At 59.8% G+C, this 23,058-nt stretch overlaps 2 protein-coding genes and 1 long non-coding RNA gene across 9 annotated transcripts; 1 reads left to right on the top strand and 2 right to left on the bottom strand.

Moving 5' to 3' along the window:
- Window positions 1–3,715: 3,715 nt before the first annotated feature.
- RUSC1 (RUN and SH3 domain containing 1) lies at window positions 3,716–10,801 on the bottom strand. Of its 3 annotated transcripts, none has more exons than XM_047840546.1 (9): window positions 9,430–10,801; window positions 8,087–8,185; window positions 7,863–7,939; window positions 7,584–7,758; window positions 7,404–7,509; window positions 7,206–7,252; window positions 6,149–6,698; window positions 5,553–5,681; window positions 3,716–4,344 (listed from the first exon to the last, which is right to left on the bottom strand). In XM_047840546.1, exons 1-9 carry the CDS (start codon window positions 10,799–10,801, stop codon window positions 4,176–4,178), a joined length of 2,724 nt encoding a protein of 907 aa, XP_047696502.1. In that variant the 3' UTR covers window positions 3,716–4,175. The 3 variants fall into 3 exon arrangements, with proteins under 3 accessions (XP_047696502.1, XP_047696504.1, XP_047696503.1); XM_047840548.1 differs by lacking the exon at window positions 9,430–10,801 and adding an exon at window positions 8,780–9,095; XM_047840547.1 differs by lacking the exon at window positions 9,430–10,801 and adding an exon at window positions 8,356–8,773.
- Window positions 10,802–11,990: 1,189 nt separating this feature from the next.
- FDPS (farnesyl diphosphate synthase) lies at window positions 11,991–22,235 on the bottom strand. 5 transcript variants are annotated; one of them, XM_047840550.1, is made up of 11 exons: window positions 22,083–22,170; window positions 21,070–21,285; window positions 20,832–20,973; window positions 18,929–19,069; window positions 14,549–14,629; window positions 14,296–14,418; window positions 13,716–13,804; window positions 13,553–13,625; window positions 12,861–12,938; window positions 12,647–12,781; window positions 11,991–12,191 (listed from the first exon to the last, which is right to left on the bottom strand). In XM_047840550.1, the coding sequence occupies exons 1-11, from the start codon at window positions 22,157–22,159 to the stop codon at window positions 11,991–11,993; spliced, it is 1,356 nt and encodes a 451-aa protein (XP_047696506.1). In that variant the 5' UTR covers window positions 22,160–22,170. The 5 variants fall into 5 exon arrangements, with proteins under 5 accessions (XP_047696506.1, XP_047696505.1, XP_047696508.1 ...); XM_047840549.1 differs by having other exon boundaries at window positions 20,832–20,994; window positions 22,083–22,169; XM_047840551.1 differs by lacking the exon at window positions 11,991–12,191 and adding an exon at window positions 12,320–12,458 and having other exon boundaries at window positions 20,832–20,994; window positions 22,083–22,172.
- Window positions 12,780–16,110, top strand: LOC125155325 (uncharacterized). Its single transcript, XR_007148142.1, has 3 exons — window positions 12,780–12,958; window positions 13,060–14,770; window positions 15,766–16,110. It is a non-coding gene; the product is annotated as an uncharacterized LOC125155325 (long non-coding RNA).
- Window positions 22,236–23,058: the final 823 nt, after the last annotated feature.

Below are 23,058 nucleotides of genomic sequence, written 5' to 3' on the forward strand. Positions count from 1 at the left end.
CCACTCAGGTCATGATCTGTGAGTTTGAACCCCGCATCAGGTTCTGTTCTGACAGCGCAGAGCATGCTTGGGATTTTTCTCTCTCTCTGCCCCTTCCTTGCTCATGCTCTCTCCCTCTCATTCTCTTTCTCTTTCTCTCAAAGTTAAAAAAAAAATTAGAGCGCCTTTAACAAAGACGTTGGGAAAGCTGGATAGCCAACATGCAAAAAATGAAACTAGACCACTTTCTTACCGCATATACAAAAACTCAAAATGGATTAAGGACCTAAATGTGACACCTGAAACCATAAAAATCCTAGAAGAGAGTACAGGCAGTCATTTCTCTGACACTGGCCATAGGAACGTCTCCTGAGGCAAGGGAGACAAAAGCGAAAGTAAACTATTAAGACTACATCAAAATAAAAAAGCTTCTGCCTATCAAAGGAAACAACAAAACTGGGGCTCCTGGCTGGCCCAGTTGGGAGAGCATGTGACTCTTGATCTCGGGGGTTCTGAGTCCCACAGAGGGTGTAGAGATTACTTAAAATCTTTAGGGGCGCCTGGGTGGCTCAGTCGGTTGAGCGTCGCACTTCAGCCCCCCCCCCCCATCATGATCTCACAGTTTATAGGTTCGAGCACCATGTCTAGCTTTGCGCTGACAGTGTGGAGCCTGCTTTGGATCTTTTGTCCCCCTCTCTGCCCCTCCCTGACTTGCGCACGCACTCTCTCTCTCTCTCTCTCTCTCTCAAAAATAAACATTAAAAATAAATTTAAAAAATAAAACGAAGACATTCTCCTCAATGGGAGAAGATACTTGCAAATGATATATCCAATCAAGGGTTAGTATGCAAAATATATAATGAACTTCTACAACTCAACATAAAAAAAATAATCAAAAATAGGCGTAAGACATGAATAGACATTTCTCCGAAGAAGACATCCAGATGCCCAACAGACACATGAAAAGACGCTCAACATCACTCATCAGGGAAATGCAAATCAAAACCCCAATGAGGTATCACCTCACACCTGTCAGAGTGGTTAAAATAAAAAACACAAGAAACCACCATGGAGAAAAAGGACCCCTCGTGTACTGTTGGTGGTAATGCAGACTGGTGCAGCCACTGTGGAAAATGGTGGGCACCTGGATGGCTCAGTTGGTGAAGTATCTGGCTTCAGCTCAGGCCATAATCTCATGGTTTGTGAGTCCCCAAGTCGGGCTCTACACTGTGTTAACGTCACAGAGCCTGCTTCAGATTCTGGGTCTCCCTCTGCCCCTCCCCCACTCACTCTCCCAAATATAAATGAATAAACATTAAAAAAAAAAAAATAGAATTACCATATGACCCAGTAATTCCTGTACTGGGTATTTACCCAAAGAATACAAACACACTTATTCGAAACGATACATGCATCCCTATGGTTTGGGGGGGGCTTAAGATTTTTTTAGGTAATCTCTATATCCAACGTGGGGCTCAAACCCAGAGCTCCGAGATCAAGAGTCACATGCTCCACTGACCCAGCGGGCCAGGGCCCCCACCCCTATGTTTATTGCAGCATCATTTACAGTAGCCATATTATGGAAGGAGCCCAAGAGTCCTTTGAGAGATGAATGGCTAAAGAAGAAGTCGTATACATATACATTGGAACATTACTCAGCCACAAAAAAGAATGAAGTCTCGTCATCTACAACAACATGGATGGGTCTAGAGGGTATTATGCTAATCGAAATAAGCCAGAGAAAGGTAAATACCATATGGTTTCACTCATGTGGAATTTAAAAAACAAAGGAAAAGAAAAAAAAAAGACAAACCTGAAAACAGACTCTTAATTAGAGAGAACACACTGGTGGCCACCAGAAGGGAGGTGGGTGCGGGGTGGGTAAATGGGTGACAGGGATTCAGAGTCCACTTAACATGATGAGCCCTGAGTAATGCACAGAATTACTGAATCGCTATATTGTACATCTAAAACTAAGATAGCAAAGTATGTTACCTGTGTTGGAATTATGACTTTCAATTCATTACTTTTTAAAAAAAGAGATGATCGTGAAGAGCTCAGCGTCTGTCAGCTCCCAGGAGGACGAGAGGCTGTCCTGTTGTCAGGCAACAGGATGCAGTCTCATCATGATGCAAAGGCAGCACATTGGCAGTTTTTCGTAAACTTTGTACCCTTCATTACTTTTTAGCCATTGGTACCTACTATAGCTGTTCTAGGTAACATGGAATAGTGCAGGGGGCGCCTGGGTGGCTCAGTCGGTTAAGCGTCCGACTTCAGCGCAGGTCATGATCTCACGGACCGTGACTTCGAGCCCCGCATCGGGCTCTGGGCTGATGGCTCAGAGCCTGGAGCCTGTTTCCGATTCTGTGTCTCCCTCTCTCTCTGCCCCTCCCCCATTCATGCTCTGTCGCTCTCTGTCTCAAAAATAAACAAACGTTAAAAAAAATTTTTTTTTTAAATGGAAGAGTGCAAAGCTAATTCCGTATCAACATTTGGTCTGTTTCATGATGTCCTTCAAGGAGGTCTGTTACTCTTACTGCCTACACAAGCCTGAGACCCATTAGGCTGTGACCACAAATATCACCATATCTCAGCAATATCGTTTGAGGACACTTCCCAGTTGTTAGAGTTACGCACTGTAACACCTAGCACATGGGGACAGGAGTCAGAAGGACAGGGCAGGTGGGGTCCTGGAACATGACAGCTCCGTGGCCATACCCAGGAACGGTGGGTCACTGTGCAGACCTCCCTGTGGGAAACACTGGTCACAAAGCCAAAGTCACAGTAGTCTTCCACAAGCACTGCTTAAGAAGTTCAAACGCCAGAGGAGGAGAAAGCAGTTGGAGAGCCTCCGTGAAGGAGCGCTGCCCTAAGGCTGCAGCTAGCGGGTCCTAGCGGGTCCCAGCGGCTCTCAGAATCCGGTGTGAGTGAACGCCACGCTAGAGCACACCTGAAATGCAAACTTAGGCCTGAAATTGGGAGGGCAGCGACACTGGGAGGGCAGCCAGACACAGAACGAAATCAGAGCAAGATTAGTGACACAAGCCGGCCAGGAACGGGGAGCAGGAACGGGAGCAGGAAGTCAGGAACGGGGAGCAGGAAATCAGGAATAGGGAGCAGGAAGCCAGGAACGGGAGCAGGAAGTCCGGAATGGGAACAGGAAGTTAGGAATGGGGAGCAGGAAGTCAGGAACGGGGAGCAGGAACGGGAGCAGGAAGTCAGGAAACAGCAAAAGTGTAAGGCGTCGGGCTCCACGCCGCCCTCTCCCTGCGCCACCCTGTCATCCCCTTGACCTTCCTGCCCCAAGATAAAGGCAAACGTCAGCATCTTTTCCTCTCCTGGTTCTGTTTCCCCTAAGTGTCCTGTCCTCTAACTTCCCGGTGACGCTCCCCACGGAGTAACGGACGTCCCCTTATTGTGCTGTCTGAACCTCTGTCACCGCAGGGTGGGCGCATTACCTGGAAGGGCGTCCCTCCCTGCAACCCTCTGATCCTGCCCAGCACCTCGGTCGGGGTCGTGTGAGCACAGTCGGGAAGCCCAGGCCTCCCCACCCGCCTTGGTCCCTTCGGGCTCCTAAGACACGCAGTCAGGCCTCCACCGAGGGGCACCTGTGAGGTTCTGCACCAATCGGCCGCTTCTCCACGGCGGCGCGGGGAGCAGTGAGGACCCAGGGCCGGCAGGAGGGGGCCTCTCCCCGACCCGCAGCCTCTGCCCTGGAGCCAGTGACACACACACGTTCAGCGCCCACACTTTATTGGGACAAAGGAGGGGCGGGCGGACCGGCACCACGGGCCCACCCAGCAGGGGGGGTCGGAGCACAGAATAAATACAAGCAACGTGGGCGCTGCGGGGTGTCCATGCGCAGGAAGGAGACCAGGCCCTTCCAGTGTGGGGACGGTCCGCTCGCAGACGACGAAGGCAGAGGTGCGGCCGGAAGGGAAACGGTTCCTTCCGCAGGTGGGAAGAGGAGGGAGGTGGAGGGAAATTCCTTTCGTACTTAGAAGACGAGCAGGTTTCACCGAGCAGGTTTCACCGGCGGGACAGGGAGGAAGGAGGGCGGATCTCACATCGGCAGACACGGACGCGGGGGGGGCGGGGGGGACAGGCCGTGTTGCAGACAGGCCAATGCTTCTGCGGCGCCTGCACAGGTCACCGTTCCCGGCGGGGGGGACGACGCGGCTGGAAAGGCCCTCGGCCTAGAGGACCAGAGACGTGTACCCCACGGGCACCAGCCCCTCGGCGCCATCGCGCCCACAGCGGAGCCAGTCCTCGTCCACGGTGCCCAGGACTCGCAGCACCTCCCCGCGCCGGAAGCTCAGCTGACCGGGTCCCGCGGCCGTGTGGTCACAGAGCGCGCGCACTGCCCTGCGGACCGGAGGGACAGGCCAGGTGAGGCTCCGGGAGAGGCGTGGGGACCGACTGCCCGGCCTCCCCACCAGTCCCCCCCTCAGGACCAGTTCCTCCTCCTAGGCCCCCTCCGTTGCGAACACACCCCCTTGCTCTCCCCCACCCTGGGGGGGGGGGGTGTGTCTCCTGCCAGAATGTGCAGCGTCCTGACCCCACATCCAATCGTCCCCACCCCCCAAAAAACTTGTTTGGCGCCTGTGTCTCCTTCACTCCATCCGCCCTCCTCTTGGACGCCACTGCCCTCCTCACTGCCGGGCCCCAGGGCAGGGTCTGCTCACCTCTCCCTGCCCCTGTCCCCCCAGGCTGCCTCCCAGGGCCTCAAGGATGGAGTCCGGGATCCTCCCACCCACCGAGGCCTCAGGCATCTCGCTGCTGCCATCACCCTGGTACCCCCTACACAGCTGCGCCCCCAGACCTGGCCCCGAGGGACTCAGTCCTCCCCTCCCAGAGCATCCACCACACGGGGCTGCGCGTTCCTGCACCGGGGTCCTCCCTGGGCCAAGCTCCAGTGCCCGTGCCTTCGCGTTCCCTCCCAGAGCAGAACGCCCGGCTCGTAAGAAGGACTTGAAAAGAATCGTTGAGCAGAGGAAAAGCCAAGAAGCTGAATTCAGGGGCGCCTGGTGGCGCAGTCGGTAAAGCGGCTGACTGGATTTCCGCTTAAGTCACGATCTCACGATTCATGGGTTCAAGCCCCATATGGGGCTCTGTGCTGACGGTGCAGAGCCTGCTTGGGATTCTCTCTCTCTCTGTCCCTCCCCTGCACTCACGCTCGCTCTCCCTCAAAATAAATACGCTTAAAAAAAGAAAAGAAAAGAAAAGAAAAGAAAAGAAAAGAAAAGAAAAGAAAAGAAACCTAATTCGGTGCACTGAGACAACCAGGCTGAGGCCAGACTCCGGAGCAGAAGCAGGTCTGAACCTGAAAAACCCTCAGGGAAGCATGACCCCTCAGAGGACAGCAACAAGTGACGGGTCCCAGGCACCCGTGGGCACCACAGGCCTCACACACTTAGGTTTAGTCTTCCTAAGACCATCGCCAACGGGCGAGAGAGAAACGGCCTGAGAGGCAGCAGCGTCACACTGGTCACCAGCTGACCTCGTGGCCCCAGGCCTCTGCGCCACGACCCCCCGGACCCCCGCTCTCCCCAAGCAGAAGCCGCCCTCCTGACCTGTGGGTCTGCGGGGCGCTCGGGGCTGCGGCCTCAGGCTCCTCGGGGGAAGACAGAGTCTCGGGAGGTGGCGCCCGCCTCACCAGAGCCAACACGCTCACTGTCGGCGGCAGCCAGCTGGACGGTCTCCTGGACGAAGGACACAGGGTCACAGGGGTCACCGGGCATCCAGAAAAAGAACCCAAGAACCCGGGGTTTGGGAGGAGGGAGGACGTGGGGGGGGGGGGGGGGCGCCTGACTCAAAAGAGGTCAGGGACGGGTCACTGCTGGGAACACGGAGGCAGCTGCGGGACACAGGCACCCTCACGGTGATGGGGGGGGGGGCACCCACCAAGGTCACCGACGCCCTGGAAGGGGCCTCTGGGAGCAGCGGGCTCAGGGAGACCCCTAGGCTCACTGGACAGGCCGAGGCCACCGTGGCCAAACCCCAGGGCAAGAGCACCAGCACAGAGGGCACCTGCGGGGCTTGCAGGGCGGGCCTAACGGGAACCACGTGCCGCTCGGGCCCTAGGGAAACAAGCCGGCCAACCTCTGGCGCAAACGGTCTCTATAGGTTCCAACTGGGATGACTGGGGGCTCTGAGAAGGGGCCATTACCTGGACTTCAAGGCTCCACCGTCGGCTTCTGTGACGCCCCCCGGCACCCCAAACAGTCTCCCCAGCCACACGCCTCTGCCTGGTGCCGCTTCCTCCGCGGGCAGGGGCCCGTCCGGGGCTCCTTCGGCGGTGCCGGAGGGACGCCAGGACCTCCACCGGGGGAGAGGGAAGCCCTCGCCGCTCCCGGACGCGTAGACCCGGGAGGCCTGGGTCAGCTGCTCCCACCAGCCGCCGGGTGCGGGGGGGCTCGCGGGAGCTGAAGGGCCTGGAGGCGTCTCCCCGGAAGCCCCCCGAAGGCTCTGGGCCAGCCGCCCCCCCCAGTGCAGCACGGCCCGCACGGTGTGCTGCAGGGCCGGAGGCGAGCCCGGGGCGGGGGCGGCGGGAGGCGGGCCCAGGGGCAGGTGGTGGTGGTGTTCGAAGAGCAGGTCCAGGTGGAAAGTGAGCACGGACAGCGGCTGCAGCAGCAGGAGCAGCTCGGTGGTCAGCGCGGGGCAGCCGCCGCGGGCCAAGGAGAAGAAGCCGGTGGGCAGATACAGGAGGGACAGCAGGCCTGGGGACGTGCAGGCTGCCGTCGGGCCCCGGTCCGGCCTCCGTCCACGCTGGGGGCGCAGAGCCCACGCGCCCCTGCCCCAGCGGAACCAGGGCCCACGGAACAAGGGTGGCACATAACTCGCAGGAGGGAAAGGGGGCCTTGAAGGCCGAGGGAGCAACTCGGAGCCTCAGGGAAGGAAGACACGAGGCATGACGGTGAACAGGCCTCCTGGGGTAAAGACGACCCAAGGAGGGCCGTGGGGCAGGAAGGATGGGGAAGAAGACTGCCCCGGGGCCTGGGGAGAGCCCCAGACCTGGAGGCCGGGGAAGAAGGCAGAGGCCTGATAACCAAGCTTCTGGAGGTGTCGGTGAGGACTTGGGTCTCTCCTGTTATGGGCAACGGGAAGCACTGAAAGCCTGAAGCGGCAGGGTAATCAAAGTCGCGCCTGGGGCCAAAGTCACTCTGACGTCAGTGGGACCGACAGGAGAGGTGCCTGCCCCCCCTCCCTGAGGCTCAGGGTCTGACCTGCGTCTTCCTGGAGGCTGGAAAACCACAGCTCCAACTGCTTCGTGCTGGGGTGGCAGGAAAAACGGAGTTCGGGATGAGAGATGAGCTTCGCAGAGGCGACAGCCCTCTCTGGGAACCAGAGCACCACTGCATCCCACCAGTGCACCTGCGAGGTCCCCGGGGCTGGGAGGAGCGCCAGAAAACAGGGCCACTCACTTGAGGAGGCCCAGGATGAAGGCGTGGAAGCGGCTGCGGCTGCTGCTCAGCGGGGCCAGACGGCTGACTTGGCTGTACAGGGTCCCCAGCGAGCGGGTGCCGGAGCCTGCGGACGCCGCGTTATCAGCCGGGCCCAGGCCTGCGCGCGCCCCCGCCCCGCCCCGCCCGGGCCCGCCCCACCTGGCTTCACCGACGCCTCCACCACGCTCCAGGGGCTGCTCCGGCGCTGCCCGGTGATGAGGTCCTTCCGGAAAGGCTTCAGCCCGTCGGCCACCAGGGCGTGGAGGGCCGGGCAGAGGGTGGTCAGCACCAGGTGCCCCACGTCCGGGCTCAGCCGGCTGTCCCCCAGCTGCGCCTGGGGGCGGGCACAACGCGGCACGTCGGCCTCCCTGCCAACCGCGCGTGCGGGCCCCAGGGGTCCCCTCTCGCCCCCGCTGCCTCCCCCACAGACACCTTCACCTTCTGAACCAAGTTCCGGGCGGCCCCAAAATGCGAGATGATCTTATCCACCGAGGCGCTGACAGCTATCAGGAGCCCTGCGAGGGCCGGGCAGGGAGGTCGGTGCCCGCGCTCACCCGAGGGCCCCGCAGACCCTCGGTTCGCGCACCGTGACCCCGGGGGCCGGGCGCCCACACCAGCCGCAGCCGACTCGGCAGCCGGGGTCAAGAGTCCGAGCGTCCTACCTTTCTTCTGCTCCTGCAGCTGGCCGGCCCCACCCTGGGTTTCTGCCATCCACCGTCGCTGGGCCCCGGGGGCGCCGGCGAACGACCAGGAGCTCCGGGCTGGGGTGAAGGAAGAACGCGGCGGCGTGACCCGAGGGTGACCCGAGGACGCCGGGCCGGCGCACAGGTCGCCCACAGGCCGCAAGGGGGCAGGGCCGGGGGCAGGGCCAGGCGCAGCGCCCACCCCGCTCCCGCCCCGTCCCGCGCGCGCCGCCCGCACCCGCGCCCACCTCCGCCCCGAAGGCCCCGGCCAGGACTGCGCGCTCCCCGCCGGCCGGACGCGTGTAGGGAGGGCAGCCCGGGGAGCACGTGGGGGGCCTGGGCCAATGGACGGACAGACAGACCGACCTCCGGGAGTGGGAGGAGACGCAGCGGGAGGGGCGGCCGGGGATCGGGAGGCTGGGAGGCGCGGGCGGGGCCCACCGGGTCCCGAGCCAGCCTCTCTCCCACCCCCCGAGCGAGGCGCGGCCAGCACCCCCCCCCCCGCCCCGGTGCGCAGGGGGCGTGACCCGAGGCCCGTCGCCCGGCGCTAGCTGGGACGCCCTCGGCCCGCGCCCCCCACGCCCGGACCTCGAGGCCCAGGGCCCAGCCCCGCGGCGGGCGGGCGGGCGGGCGGGCGGGCGCGGGGGGCGGGCGGGCCCGGGTCCGTCTTACGTAGCCTGGGCGGAGGCGGCGGGCTCCTGGTCCGGCCGGGGGCCTTCGGCGGGCGCGGCGGCGGTGGCAGCGGGGGGGCGGGCACCTGGCGGGGCGGGGGGGCCGCGGCGGGGAAGGTGCTGCTTCTGGGAAAGAGCGGGGACAGCAGCAGTGCCAGCTCGGGGCTGGCCAGGCAGGGTAGGGCCCCCCGGGCCGGGGGCGAGTGCGCGCCCACCGGGGACAGGCGCACGGGCAGCAGCCGCAGTCCCGCGCGGGGCGGGCCGGCCCGAGGCGGGGTTCCCACCGCGCCCGCGCCTTCCAGCAGGGGGCGCGCGTCGGCCGCGGCCCGGGGGGCGGGCGGCGGCGGCGGCGGGGGGGCACCGGCTGCAGCGGGGGGCGGGGCGGGGCGGCGGGGGCGGGGCGGCAGCCAGGCGGGGCGGGCGGAGAAAGAGGGAGCAGAGAGTTAGTGCCGCGGCCCGGCGGCGCCCCCCAGGGTCCCCTCCCGGAGCGCTCGCCGCCGGCGGCCGGGGGGGGGGGGGGGACGGTCTGCGGGAGGGGGGCGGCGGGCGGCACCCACGGAGGAGGCGGGCCGGAGGCGGGGGCGGGGCCGCAGCCCGGCACCCCCCCCCCCCCGGCCCGCCTCCGCCCCGCTCTTCCCCGCGGCCGCTTACCCGCACGGCCGGCCTGCGCGCCCGGCTCCTCGGGCTCCCGGGCGGCCGGGGCCTGCTCTCCAGCCGCGGGGCTGCCCGGCCTGCCCTCCTCGGGCGGCCGCTCGGCGATGGGCTGCAGCCCGGGCCGGTTCTTCCTCCTCCGCGGCGGGACGGGCGGGGGCGGGGGCCGGGACGGCACCAGGGCCCAGCCAGCCGGGGGGTCGCGGGGCGGCAGCGGCGGGGGCGGGGCGCGGCTCCGGGACCGCAGCTCCTTGAAGGTGGTGACCTCCCGCGGCGGCGCCGGGGAGCCGCCCAGGGAGCCGCTGGGGGGCAGCTCGCTGTCGGGCGAGAAGACTATGAGCCAGTCGCTGCGGTCTTTCTTGACCTGCGGCGCGAGGGGCAGCCCCGGGCCCCGCTTGCGCTTCTGGGCCAGCTCGTGGAAAGACGTGACGGTCCGGCGAGCCGCCGGCTCCTCGCTGACGTCACGCCTGCACCCCGCCTCGGCTCTCCCCGCGTCTGCTTTCCAGCCGGGGTCGGCTACCCCCGAGGCGGTTTTGCGCCCGGAGTCGAGTTGTCCGGGTTCCGTTTTCCAGCTGGAGTTACTATGCCCACTGATTTTGCAGCTAGAGTTATTGTTCTCCGCGATTCTCCAGCCGGCTTCCGCTTTCTCCGTGTCAATTTTCCAGATAGGGTTGATTTTCCAGCTGGGTTCCGTCTTCCCAGCGTCGGTTTTCCCATCATCGTCATCCGCCTCTGGGAGCTCGGAGGCAGGGAGGTCCTGCTCCCCACCCTCGTCCTCTTCCTCCAGCCCCGGGGAGGGGGGCTCCAGGCAGGCGGTCAGGGCGTTGCAGTTGGAGTCCAGGCCAGGGCCAGGAGGGGAGGACGCTCCGGAGCAGGAATCGGGCGAGCAGCAGAAGCTGTCCGGGGAGCAGGCGCCAGGGCCTGCGGAAGCCAGTGGGGAGCCCTGCTCCAGGGGGGTGATGCTGGGCTGAGGGCGGACATGCTCGTCGCCAGGGAGGCCCCGCGAGTACACGGAGACGGGGGTCTCGTCAGGGCTAAGATCTGAGCAGGAGCTGAGCGAGGAGGAGCAGCCCGGGTCCGAGGGGGAGGCAGCCCCCTCTTCCTCCTGGGCCGGGTCCTGCCGGTTTTCCAAGCCTGGCCCGTGCTCCTGGCAGCAGCGGCAGGGCACGGCTGGGCTGTTGGAATTGGCATCCACCAGGGCCCCGCTGCAAGGGCCCCGGCTCTCCTTGCCCCCGGTGTCCCCTGGGGGAGGGGACGTGCTCAAGGGCCCCTCCCGTAGCTCAGGACGGCGGGACAGGTGCAGGCCCAGAGAGACATGCTGGAGATGGATGTGGTTGAGGTTGCAAAGTAAAGCCCTCTGAGGGGACAGCATTGTGCCGCCGGCGACGGGATGGCCTCTCGACAATCAGGAGGATCGGGCCTCTCACACCCGCCTACCTGGCAACCGCAGACGCAGACCTGGAAGACAGGGACGGTGAAACCCAGGCAGAGAGGGCGCGGGCCGCGGGAAGGACACCGAGGTGACTGACAGCTGCAGCAGGCATGAAAGGCGCCGGCCGCTTCGGACAATATTTAAATGAGATGCAAATGTCCACCGACTGACCACTAGTTTCCACTGCAGTATTTGCAGGTGGAGCCGAAGGGAGCCCCCCGGGAATGGGGCGGGGAGGGTCAGAGAATGCGGCTGCGCTCTGGATCTCCGTGGAGGTGCGGGGGCTTGAAAAAGGATGGGGCCCGGAATGGAGCCCCAGATCGTCTCTGCTGCAGTCTGGCCCTGTCCCCCCACTCCACCCCACCCCACCGCCGCCCCTTCCCCAGCCTGCCCTTCACTCCCAGGGGAAGGGGCCGAGGGAGGCCCCGCCCAGATGCTCTGAAGCCGGGTGGGGGATGGCGCGTCTGGCCGCTCAATGCGCGAAAGGGGCAGCGTGTCGGGTCCGCGTGGCAGGTCGGCCGGCACAGAGCTCGGCGGCCTCGGTGCACCTGCGCTGGGACCCCGTGCTCGTCCATTCTCTCCGCGCTGGTCCCCATCACCCAGCCGCCGCCCCGCTCCTCCTTTCTGCAGCTTCACTGCTCCCCTCTCCCGCCTCCCCTCTCTCGCGTCCCGAGGCCGAGCCCTCCTCACCAGGGGCCTCCTCCCGCAGCCGCTGCAGCGGGCTCCTCCTCGGCTCCCAAGGTCCCCGCCGCTGGACCGCACAGACTGGAAGGGGGGGGGGGGGGGCGCTGGGACAACCCGCCGGCGCTGCGCAGCCGCGCCCCTTCACGCATGGGCGTGGCGTGGCTCAGACCCAGCCCCCAGCGCCTGACGTCGCGCCTGTGTCACCCACCGAGGCCCAGCGTGCAGCTTTCGAGGTCTCAGGCTTTCGGTCCTCAGGGGTCCCGAAGGCAAGGCCCCCTGGTCCCCGCTTCCATGCAGCCACCCCCACCCCTGCCCACCCTGGCCGGAGCCGCGCCCCCGGCTAGCACAGCAGGAACAGGACCACGACAAGGTTCGACAATTTATTGAGCGCCTCGCGGCCCCGCCTCGCCCAACCCTTCCCGGTCCCCGGTCCCCGGTCCCCGAGTCACTTTTTCCTCTTGTAGATCTTGTGCGCCAGCCCCAGGAAGATGGCCGGGGGCAGGGGCGCAGAGTGCTGCTCGATGAGGCCCATCAGGCGGCCGTAGCTGTCCTCTTGGTACTGCCCGAACACGGCCGGCAGCTCCAGCTCCTCGTAGAGCGCCTTCACCCGGGCCACCTTCTCGGCCTCCTTTTGCCCATAGTTCTCCTGGAAGGGTTTGGGGGCAGGAGAACGGGCTCAGCCTACCCCACCAGCGCCTCCGGGTGCCCGGCACGCCCCTCATGCACAGATTCCAGAACATCTCTATCGCTGGTCACTACTTCCCGCCTCCGGTTTCCAGGGTCTTTGAGCGCCTCCGATCTTCAACTTCCGTCTCCCCACCCCAAATGCTCAGATACTGGCTCAGGACTCAGTTTCTTCTCCCCCGGGGCTTCTCAACCTGGGCACTACTCAAACTCAGGGCTGGAGACTCTCCTGCGGGGGGAAGCCGTTCTGTGCATTCTGTGCATTTGGCGGCTTCCCGGCCTCTACCCAGGAGGCACCTGTAGCGCATGCGCACACCAAGTTACAACAGAAAAACGTCTGCAGAAGCACCCCCACTTGAGAATCACTGCCCCGTCCCCCTCCTTACGAGCCCAGGTCCACAGCCCTGTCTCCGGCACCTGAAGGACCTTGCGCTGCTCTGGAGAGGCCCGCTGCAGACACTGAACCACCAGCCAGCTGCATTTGTTGTCCTGGATGTCCGTGCCGATCTTGCCTGTCACACTGGGGTCCCCAAAGAGATCAAGGTAATCATCCTGGCAGGGGCAGAAAAGGCAGAGTGGAGAGGCTCCGGAGACAGGAAGCTGTGGCCTGCTCCCACCGGCACCTTCCTACCTGCACCTGGAAGAACTCCCCCATCTCCAGCAGGATCTTCCTGGCGCTGGCGTGCTCCTTCTCCCCGTCGATGCCCGCCTACGGCGGAAAGGGGAGCGGTGAGCCCAACTCCAGGGGGGCCTTCGCTTTCCCTGCTGCTGCTCTGGGGGGGGGGGCTGGCCTCAGCACAGCCCCCAAATCATCTCCCCTCTCCTTTCAGACATGCCTGGCCGCCCGGATGCAGGACGTCTGGACCGCCCAACCTCTACCCGCTTATGCCAGCGGAGCCTCCGGGTGAGGGCCAGCAGAGGCGGGTCAGCCCCAGAGGCCTGCGGATCCCGGGCAACACTCTTCTTCCTGACCCTTCACCATTTACCACTTCTGCGCGATGAAAAGGGAAATGGAGAAGCGAGGTCAGCGCAGGCAGTTAGCCCAGGGTTCTCCACATCACACCGTGTGACCTCCTCCCCACTCCCATCCAGACTCGACCGGCTGACTGCTTTCACGTCCCTTGCCTTGGCTAATGGTCATAAAAATCCCGGGGAGGGAACTTTATCATCTTACAACTGAGAGCAGGCTCAGACAGCTTAAGTAACTTGGTCGAGGTCACACAGCCACGCAGTGGGGGCACGAGACTGCCGAAGACGTCTGCTTTGTGCCCTCTTGTCCAAAAGCCCCATCAGGGGGCAGCAAGGGTGGGGAGGCTCACTCACCATGTACATGGCGGCAGCCACAGGAAGATAGAACGAGTAGAAAGCGGTCTTATACTTGACGATGGACTTGTACCTGGGCAGGGGAGAAGATACACCGCTCAGAAGGGCAGTGCCCAGCACAGCCCTCCCGGGCCGTCCAGATGCAGTTCCCACCATCCCTCACCTCTTTTCAGTGAATCTGCTGAGATCCACATTGCCCTGGGGGGCCGTGATGAGGTCCAGCGTCTGTCCGAGCTCAGTCTGATAGGAACTCTGAGGAGGAAGATGGCCCATAACCTTGCCTTTCTCCAGGGCTGGGAAACCCTGAAATCCCGGGACCCACATCCCATGCCATGGGCAGTCAGAGAGGCAGCAAGGACAGGGCCCTTGGGGTGCCCGGGTGGCACAGTTGGTTAAGCGTCTGACTCTTGATCTTGGCTCAGGTCATGATCTCATGGTTCGAGCCCTGTATCACGCCCTGCGTGGTCAGTGGGGAGCCTGCTTGGGATTCTCTCTCCCCCTCTCTCTGCCCCCCCCCCCACCCAGTGGCTCACTCGCTCACTCTCTCAAAATAAATACATTAAAAAAAAAAAAGAGGGAGAGGGCCCGGAGCCTCATGGCCCATCCTGACCCGATCACGGAGACCAGGGAAGCCCTTCCTGCCACCACCCTGCCCAGCACCCTTCCCGGCAGACCTAGCGCTCTCCCGTGCCCCGAGCGATGCCAGATGAAAGTGGCCCAGGGAGGCCAGGCCTGCAGCACACCTGTAGGAAGAGCTCAATCAGGTTCAGGTAATAGGGCTGCTCCCGGCAGTAGAGCCTCAGCACTCGGTAGATACATGCTTCCAGAAGCAACGCGTCATTGATGGCATCCAGACCTATGCCTGGCTGTCGGGGACGCAGAAGAAACATGCGGTCAATCTCTGGCCACTGCGGACACCTCGGCGGGCTCGAGGTCACCACCACCCCGGGCCCTTTGCCACGCCCACTGCTGGCTTCTCGCCCCGTAGTATCGCACCTTCTGATACCAGCAGACCTGCCCCCGCCGGGTGAGGGATGAATCCATGATGTCGTCCGACACCAGGAAGAAAGCCTGGAGCTACAGGAGAAGGAAGAGTGGGGTAAGACCCTCGGTCTCCTTGGAGGTGCTCCTTCTGCCGGTGACGGAGCGGCTGGGACGTCTGTGCTGTGCTGTGGGACTTCAGAAAATCCTAGGACTTCGTTGGATCTGGCGTTCCAGGTATAACGTGGGGTCACAGCTCTCATTTCCAGAGTGAGAGACTCCCAACGGATCTCGGACATCCCCAAACACGCAGCCCTAGACGACCCCGGGGTCAGGGAGGTTAGATCTTCACAGACTGTTCCCTGGCCAAAAACTTCCTTGAATGATGAAGGGAAGATTGCTTCATGCAGTCTGACTTTACCTGACTTCTGGAATAAAAGGCAGCTGTTCCCGTGTCGTCCCCGGGCACTCTGCTTACACACCTGTGTGCGGGACAAAGCCCCACCTCAGGGAGCTCACCCTTAGGGGTGCAGGTCTAATAGGGACAGAACCGAAGTCTGACCCCTGGTAACTTTCACCCATGGGTCTTAACCATTTAACCACTCAAACAGCAGCCCAGGGCTTCTAAGTCCCAGCCTTCCCGAGGTCCCCAGGATACACGAGTTTTCCCAGCGGGCTGGGAGGTCCTCGGAGGCAAGGCCAACATCTGCCCCCCCGGAGCTCCCAGAGGCTCAAACAGCCGGCCCCGGAGACCACGTTTAACAGAGAGTGAAACGCCGCCGCGTACCCCAAGACTTCTTGTAGTCAGGTTCCGAGACTTCGAACACGGCCTTCCAGAACACGGTTTAGATCTTCACTCCGCCCTGAACTCTGTGCACCAGCGGCCCTGCCTCGCTCGGAGCCCCCAGCACCACCCGTCAGCTCTGCCGTGCCCCATACAGAAAGGACCAAGGTGGCCGCTGCTCTTTTCCCAAGTGAATCCTCGGGGAAGGAGGCGTCCATCCGCACCTCCAGGTCTGCCCTCATCCTGGGGCAGGCTCTGGGCCCCCATATCGGAGGCACGTGTCTCATGTACATAGTGTTTACTTTGAGCGACATGCTTCCACTGAAGCTCCCGGTCCACTCTCTTCCACTCAACCCACATGGTCTCCAGGGGCACTCGTTCTGCGGCTTCCCTCAGCCTCCTCCGTCCCACCACAGTTCGTAACCCAAATGCACTTCCTGTTTTGTAGGGGACTTAAAAAATATACACCGGTACCAGAGTCTCAACTAAATGAGAAACCTATCCACAGTATTAGTCAGTTACGCTGGAGGGACTATTCTAAAGATTAAAGATTAAAGATCGAAGAAGAACCCATTACTCTTGACTGGATCCTGAGTATTCGAAAAAAAACAAACAACTTAGAATGGACTTTTTGTGGACAATGAGGAAATTTAACTATGAAATATACATTACGGGAATGCAACCTGGTGCAGCCACTCCGGAAAACAGGATGGAGGTTCCTCAAAAAACTCAAAATAGAACTACCCCACGACCCAGCAATTGCCCTGCTAGGCGTTTCTCCACGGGATACAGGTGGGCTGTTTCGAAGGGACACACGCACCCCCACGTTTACAGCAGCGCTGTCGACAACAGCCAAAGGACGGAAAGAGCCCAATGTCCCTCGATGGATGAGTGGATAAAGAAGATGTGGTCTATATACACGAGGGAGTATTACTCGGCAATCAAAAAGAACGAAATCTTGCCATTTGCAGCTACGTGGCTGGAACTGGAGGCTATGATGCTAAGTGAAATTAGTCAGAGAAAGACAAAAATCCTATGATTTCACTCATATGAGGACTTTAAGAGACAAAACAGATGAACATAAGGGAAGGGAAAAAAATAATATACAAACAGGGAGGGGGACAAAACAGAAGAGACTCATAAATATGGAGAGCAAACTGAGGGTTATGGGAAGGGTTGGGGGAGGGGGGAGGGGCTAACTGGGGGAGGGGCACTAAGGAATCTACTCCTGAAATCACTGTTGCACTCTGTACTAATTTGGATGTAAATTAAAAAAAAAAAAAAAAAAAAAATCATCAGACTCTCCCAAGGCCAGAAGAGGGATATTGGAAGAATTTTAAGGTCAAGGAGAAAGGAATATGACCTAAAGCCACCAGACAATATATTAAATTTGGCGTTTATGAAATAAAAAAAAAGAAATATACATTAGATAATATTACTGTACCGGTGTTAAATAAATTATCCCGGAACGTTGCTATGGCCTGAATGTATCCTTGCAAATGTGTATGTTGAAATCCTAACCGTGGATGAGGAGGCGGAGCCTCCGGGAGGTGTGCGGGCACCGGCACAGGGCCCTCACGACAGGCCTCCAGAGGTCCCCGGCCCCTTTTGCCACAAGAGGGTGTAGCAGGAAGGTGCCCCCCGCCCCAGCCCCAGGATGAGGGCCTCGCCAACCACACTAGTGCCGTGATCTCCCACCTCCAGCCGCCCAAACTCTGCGAAATAAACTTCTGTTCTTTATAAGCTACCCCAGTCCGTGTTATTTTGTCGTAGCAGCCCAAATGGACTAAGACACGAGTGATCACGGTACTGTGGATATACGGGCAAATGTCCTCGTGTCTAGGAGGTGAATCCTGAGATAGAAAAGTAAGAGATTGAAGGAAATGAGGCAGAGGTAGAAAGATAAAAGCAGAGATTATAACAAGGGGCGCCTGGGAGGCTCAGTTGGTTAAGCGTCCGACTCTTGGTTTCGGCTCAGGTCATACCTCAGAGTTTTGGGAGTCCAAGCATCGGGCTCTGTGCTGACAGCCTGGGGCCGGCTTGAGATTCTCTCTCTCTCTCTGCCCCTCCCCCGCTCGTGTTCTCTCGGTCTCTCTCCAGATACTTTTTTTTTTTTAACCACCCAAACAAAAACAATGGGGGACAGCTCAAAAGCACCTTGGGGAAGGGACAGCACTACCGCCACGTTTAAAAAAAGAAACACTCACAGGTGCAGCTCTAATTCATGACAATTCTCTCCAGCAGGTGAACCGCCGGGCCCTCAAATCCTCCCCCGCCTGGTCCCCGAGCTCTGCGCCCCTGCTCTGCCCTGGGCCTCCTTGCCCATCACCTGTCCCTCAGTGACGCCACTATCCCTTTACCTCCTTGGAGGCAAATCCCTCTTCTCCAGGCCCATCTCACTCACAAGCTACAGACCGGAACTTCCAACAGCCACACGCCACAGTCCCGCCCGCGCTGCCCAAACCAAACCGAGAATGCGGCATGGCTGACCCCGAGCCCATCACGTCTTCCCCTGAGGCAGGCCAGAAGCCTCAGCGTGTCCGTCATTCATCATGTCCTAAGTGTCTTCCCTTCTGGGCTCACTGCCACCCTCCTCAGAGCCTGGCACCCCTCCTGGGACCCAGTCTCCTTGTCACTAGTGAAGGCGTTAGGCCAGGCCAGGAAACAATGCCCCTTCAAGGGCCAAATGAACCGGGTATAGGAGACAAGGGGATTGGAGCAAAGCAGAGCAGGACGGGGCCACACAAGAGAGCACGTGCCCTGTTGTGGGGTCAGTGGCTATGATTCAGTGTCAGCCAGTTGCTGCTACGTGGGTATCTGGGCCCGGATCTAGCAATTTTCCAAGCAATGCCAGAAATCTGGGGTTTTATGTGACATCTCTTCTTAATTAAATTTAGGGCCCTTAATTTTTGAAAACTACCAGTGGGCTGAAAGTTTCCAGTCTCTGCTTTGGAGTAACCTTCTGGAAGAACTACACCGTTTGCGTGGTTATCCTCTGCTCGGAGGAAAGAGTTGTTTTTTTTTGTTTTTTTTTGTTTTTTAAAGTAGGCTCCACACTCAGCATGGAACCCAGCTAGGGGCTAAACTCATGACCCTGAGATCAAGACCTGAGCTGAGATCAAGAGTTAGATGCTCGGGGCACCTGGGCGGCTCAGCTGGTTGAGCGTCTGATTTCAGCTCAGGTCATGATCTCCCCGTTCAAGAGTTTGAGCCCCGAGTCAGGACCTCTGCCGTCACACTCTGTCCGCTTCGGATCCTCTGCGTCACGCTCCTCCACCTCGACCCACTCTCTCTCTGTCTCTCAAAAATAAATCAACATTTCAAAAAAACAAATAAAGAGACACCCAACAGAATGAGCCGCCCAGGTGCCCCAGAGGCGACGCCTTTATGTCCAGTTCCGAGGCCCTGGCCCACGGCTAGTTTGTGGATTAAATATGTACCCCCTGGCAACGAGGTTCTGCACATTTGTTAACCTTGGGGTAATTCGGTGTCCAAATTCGATTACTGCCACACAGAAACACGTGGAGAATTAGTTTCCGGCTCATCCCTCTCCGGCCCCCAGGATACCCCCACCCTGGTGAAACCTCCGCTCCCCCGCCCCATCCTCTCACCAGTTCCACACACCAGCCCACGGTCAGGGCCCGCCGGAGACTGTCGGCATCCTGCTTCCCGGGCTCCACCAGCTGCCGGTAGGCTATCAACACCGTCAGGCCCCGCTGGTACTTGCCTCCGACGGCGTTGTACTCCAGGACCTGGGTGCAGGGGGGAGGGCAGGGCGGCGTGTTCGCAGAGGGCCGCTCCGAGATTGCTCCCCACCCTCTCTCCCTTCCAACCACCACCTAACTTCAACTTCCTCGAACACGGCTCCTCCTCCGGGGAGTCTCTGGAGTGGCTCCCCCGCCGCCAACCCTCTCTGGGTGGTCTTCCTCGGTACATTTTTTTCTTTTCCTTTTTTTTTTTTTTTTTTAAGCAGGCTCCATGCCCAACATGGGGCTTGAACTCACAACCCTGAGATCAAGAGTCACACACTCTACTGACTGACCTAGCCAGGCACTGCATTCCTCAGTAAATTTAAAGCCTCCATACTGCACAGCAAAATCTGTCCCCGAGCCCAAAGCAGGGCTTGAACCCAGAGGCAAGGGTTCACGCCACGGAAATGGGTGGCAAGTTCAGGTCTCTCCTTCCCAGGTTCCTGCCCCATCCCCACCTCTCCTATGTTTCCCAGCCACCTCCTCCTACCCACAATTCAAACTGTCTGCAAGTGAAAAGCCTCCCTCACTGTATTAAAGACAAGGCCGGGGAACCTGGGTGGCTCAGTCAGTTAAGTGTCCAACTTCAGCTCAGGTCATGATCTCCCAGTTCATGAGTTCAAGCCCCATGTCAGGCTCTGTGCTGACAGCTCAGAACCTGGAGCCTGCTTCCGATTCTGTGTCTCCTGCTCTCTCTGCCCCTCGCCCGGTCGCATTCTGTCTCTGTCTCTCTCTCAAAATAAACATTAAAGAAAAAAAAAGACAAGACCCCAAAGTAGGCCAGAAGAGAGCTCAGGAGGCGACCCACCCCCCAGCCTTCCAGGGGCGCCTCCTCCTGCTGGGAACTCCATTTTTGCCTTTTGCCTTCTGCCTTCTGCCGTCCACAGGCTCTAATGCGTTGGGAGCACCTCCCCCTGTAGTCTCCATCCCAGCGTAGGCAAACCTTTTCCTAGCTTCAACAGTATTTATAAAAATTACTAACCAGGGGAGCCCGGGTGGCTCAGCCGGTTAAGCGTCCGACTTTGGCTCAAGTCATGATCTCTGGCTTTATGAGTTCGAGCCCCATGTCTGGCTCTGTGCTGACAGTGTGAAGCCTGCTTGGGATCCTCTGTCCCCCTCTATCTCTGCCCCTCCCCCACAAAATAAACATAAAAAATAAAAGAATTACTAGATACCCCCCAAAAGAATAAAAGAATTAGGCAACTTAAGTATCCCAGCCAGGGGGCGCCTGGTGGCTCAGGAAGTTGAGCATCTCAATTTCAGCTCAGGTCGTGGTCATGATCCCAAGGTTGTAGGACTGAGCCCTGTGTCAGGCTCCACAAACCTGCTTGTGATTCTCTCTCCCTCTGCCCCTCTCCCCCGCTCAGACTCTCTCTTTTTCTAAAATTAAAAAAAAAAAAAAAGAAAAAAGAATTCCCAGCCAGATTTCTCCTGGAGCAGGGGTTTCTGATGATGCCCTAGCTCCACCTGGCCCACCTCAGGCTGCCTTCCTCCCGGGTCCCTGTCAAAATAGCATCTTGTGACCTCGGACACCTAATTCCCTTTCTCAACAAAATCAGAGACTTACCAGATTAAAGCCTTCACCCTCTTCACCCTTCATGCAAAGCAGTCCTCAAGCACTGAGTATCCCTGCCCAGGCCCCGCCCCCTCCAGAGGAGACCCAGAGCCACTCAGGTAAAAGCCAGCTCCCCCTCTATAAGCCAGGACCCCCAGACGCTTATAGAATGAACCAAAGATTCCCACTCTGAAGTCACAAATCCCTCACCTCCTTGAGCCGGGCAATGGCATCTCCTATCTCTGGGTGGCCCGTGCCATCCTCGGTCAGCACCTTGACAATCTGGGAGAAGTGCTGGATGAAATTCTGCTTTTCTTGGGCATAAGGGTCCAATTTCTGGTTTCCATTCATTCTGAGGGAGGAGTAAAGTGCTCTGAGGAGAGGAGGCACAAGTCAGAAACCTGAGCACTGCTCCCCTCCCCAAAGCCTCTCACCCCACCACACTCACCGAGGCTCCTCTGTCCACGCTTGGCACCAGCAGCGGGCACCGTGCCAGGCCCCCGGGGCTGGGCCCCCGTGCACCAGGGAGGGCCGCAGGAGGGAACCCAGCCACCTCTCCTGGGGCACCCAGCAGGGAGCTGGCGGCCAGAAGACCCCCACAGATCTCAGCCAGCGGGACAGGGGCATCACAGGGGTGGCATAGGGAGGGGGCACTGAGCACTCCCTGCAGGGGCAAGCACCACAGGCAGATGCTCGGCTGCGGCTCCCCAGGTCACCCCCACCACCCCCAGCCTTTCACCTCGGGGCCCAGAATGCCCCGCCCTCTCCCGAGCTAGGCTCCAGGGCATTTACAGGAAGAAGTTAACGCAAGGCTGGAAAGAGCGGCTGACCGGCTGGCTGGAAGTCGACTGATGCCACTTAGGTACGCACTTAAAATAACTTAATGCCACCCAACTACATCCCCTCAACCGTCAACCCTGCGGGGAACCTCTGGAATTGCTACTGCCTTGGTTTCTTCCCCCAAGTCCTGGAGCACAGCTGGAAGAGCCCAGACCGAAGGACCTGAGGACCAGGGGCTGGGAGGACCCTTAAAGCACCCTATTTCACGAAGGCCAAACGGAATCTCGAAGAGGCAGGAAGATACGTGACCAGTGGCAGAGCCAAATCTAGAACCCAGGTCTCCCCTGGGAGGCGGGGAGAGGGTGCGCAGGCTCGGAGATACCCCAAGAGGACGCAGACTACGCCGCAACCCCGGGAACCACGGACACGAGGTCCGTGGTCACAGGCAGCGCATGGCCAGCCTCGGAGCAGCCATCGGGCGGCCGGGGAGGCTCGGAGCGCGCACAATGCACATCCCGGCGGCTTCCGCCCACCCAGAGGGTCAGCCAGTCCGGCCCACGGGCTCCCAACACCGGGGCCTCCGACGCAAGAGATTGGCCCTCGTGCGCCTCCAAGTGCAGCCGCGGAGCTGGGGCCGAGCCTCCCACGGCGGCCTGAGCGCCGGCCGGAGACCTCTCTCACCTGCTCCCGGATGCCGGCTCCTGCTCCAGAGTGTTGGCGGGGTACTCCTGAAAGCCGCCGGGCTGCGCGCGCGGCATGCTGGGTCTAGTAGTTCCCGAGCTCCCTTAGCTCTAGGCGGAAAGGCCCCCATCAGACTACAATTCCCGGCATGCGGCAGGAGGGACAGGACGACGCGATCTAGCGCGGGCTGGCTGGGCAGAGACGAGCCACGCTGATTGGCTGCATCCCCTCGTGCGAGCATGGGGCCCTGCATGGGACAACCAATGGAAGGGCTGCGTGCAGGGCCCGGTAGGCTCTCTCTCTCGCACCCTTGCAACTCGGGGTACTCCACCCATCCAGAAAGGTTCTTGCAACTCGAAACCGCCTAGGACAGAAGTGGGTTTTGTTTTAAGGAGCGAAAGTCATTGTGGGAGAATACCCACTCTCACCACTGCTATTCAACTTTGTACTGGAAGTTGAAGTCAGAGCTATTAGATCAGAAAAAGAAATAAAAAACAGCCAAGTTGGAAAAGAACTGGTAAAAATATATGTATTTCAGAGACATGACCTTAACTATGGAAAAATCCACAGGATAGCTGCTAAAGCTACTAGAGCAGGGTACAAAGACAACATACAAAAAAATCAGTTGTGCTTTGGCACACAAACAACGAACAATCCTTTCTTTCTTTCTTCCTTTCTTTCTTATTTTATTTTTTAAGTAATCTCCACACCGAACGTGGGGCTCAAACTCAGATTCCCGCCCCCACCCCCACCCCGAGATCAACAGTCCTGTCCTCTAAAGGCTGAGCCAGCCAGGTGGCCCTGCAATAAACAATCTCAAAAAGGAAGAATGTAATTCTATTTTCAATAGTGTCTACAATAATAAAATACCTAAGAATAAAATTTAACCAAGGAGGTAAAAGACTTGTACATAGAAAACTATAAAACATTGCTGAAAATTTTTAAAGAAAACCTAAATAAATGGGAAATGTTCTTA

Source organism: Prionailurus viverrinus, chromosome F1 (assembly GCF_022837055.1).
Source record: "Prionailurus viverrinus isolate Anna chromosome F1, UM_Priviv_1.0, whole genome shotgun sequence".
NCBI classification, from domain to species: Eukaryota; Metazoa; Chordata; class Mammalia; order Carnivora; family Felidae; genus Prionailurus; species Prionailurus viverrinus.

Bases quoted from the DNA above. Each gene is read 5' to 3' on its own strand.
- RUSC1 (XM_047840546.1), bottom strand. From the start codon at position 10,801: ATGCTGTCCCCTCAGAGGGCTTTACTTTGCAACCTCAACCACATCCAT. The intron at 7,759-7,862 runs GTGAAGGTGTCT...GCCCGCCCCCAG, and splicing joins CCCGGAACTTGGTTCAGAAG to GCGCAGCTGGGGGACAGCCG. The intron at 7,510-7,583 runs GTGGGGCGGGCC...CGGCGTCCGCAG, and splicing joins GGAGGCGTCGGTGAAGCCAG to GCTCCGGCACCCGCTCGCTG.
- FDPS (XM_047840549.1), bottom strand. From the start codon at position 22,159: ATGCCGCGCGCGCAGCCCGGCGGCTTTCAGGAGTACCCCGCCAACACT. The intron at 20,995-21,069 runs GTGAGTGTGGTG...TCCTCTCCTCAG, and splicing joins GCGTGGACAGAGGAGCCTCG to AGCACTTTACTCCTCCCTCA. The intron at 13,626-13,715 runs GTGAGGGATGGT...TCCCCTGCCCAG, and splicing joins AGCAGATTCACTGAAAAGAG to GTACAAGTCCATCGTCAAGT.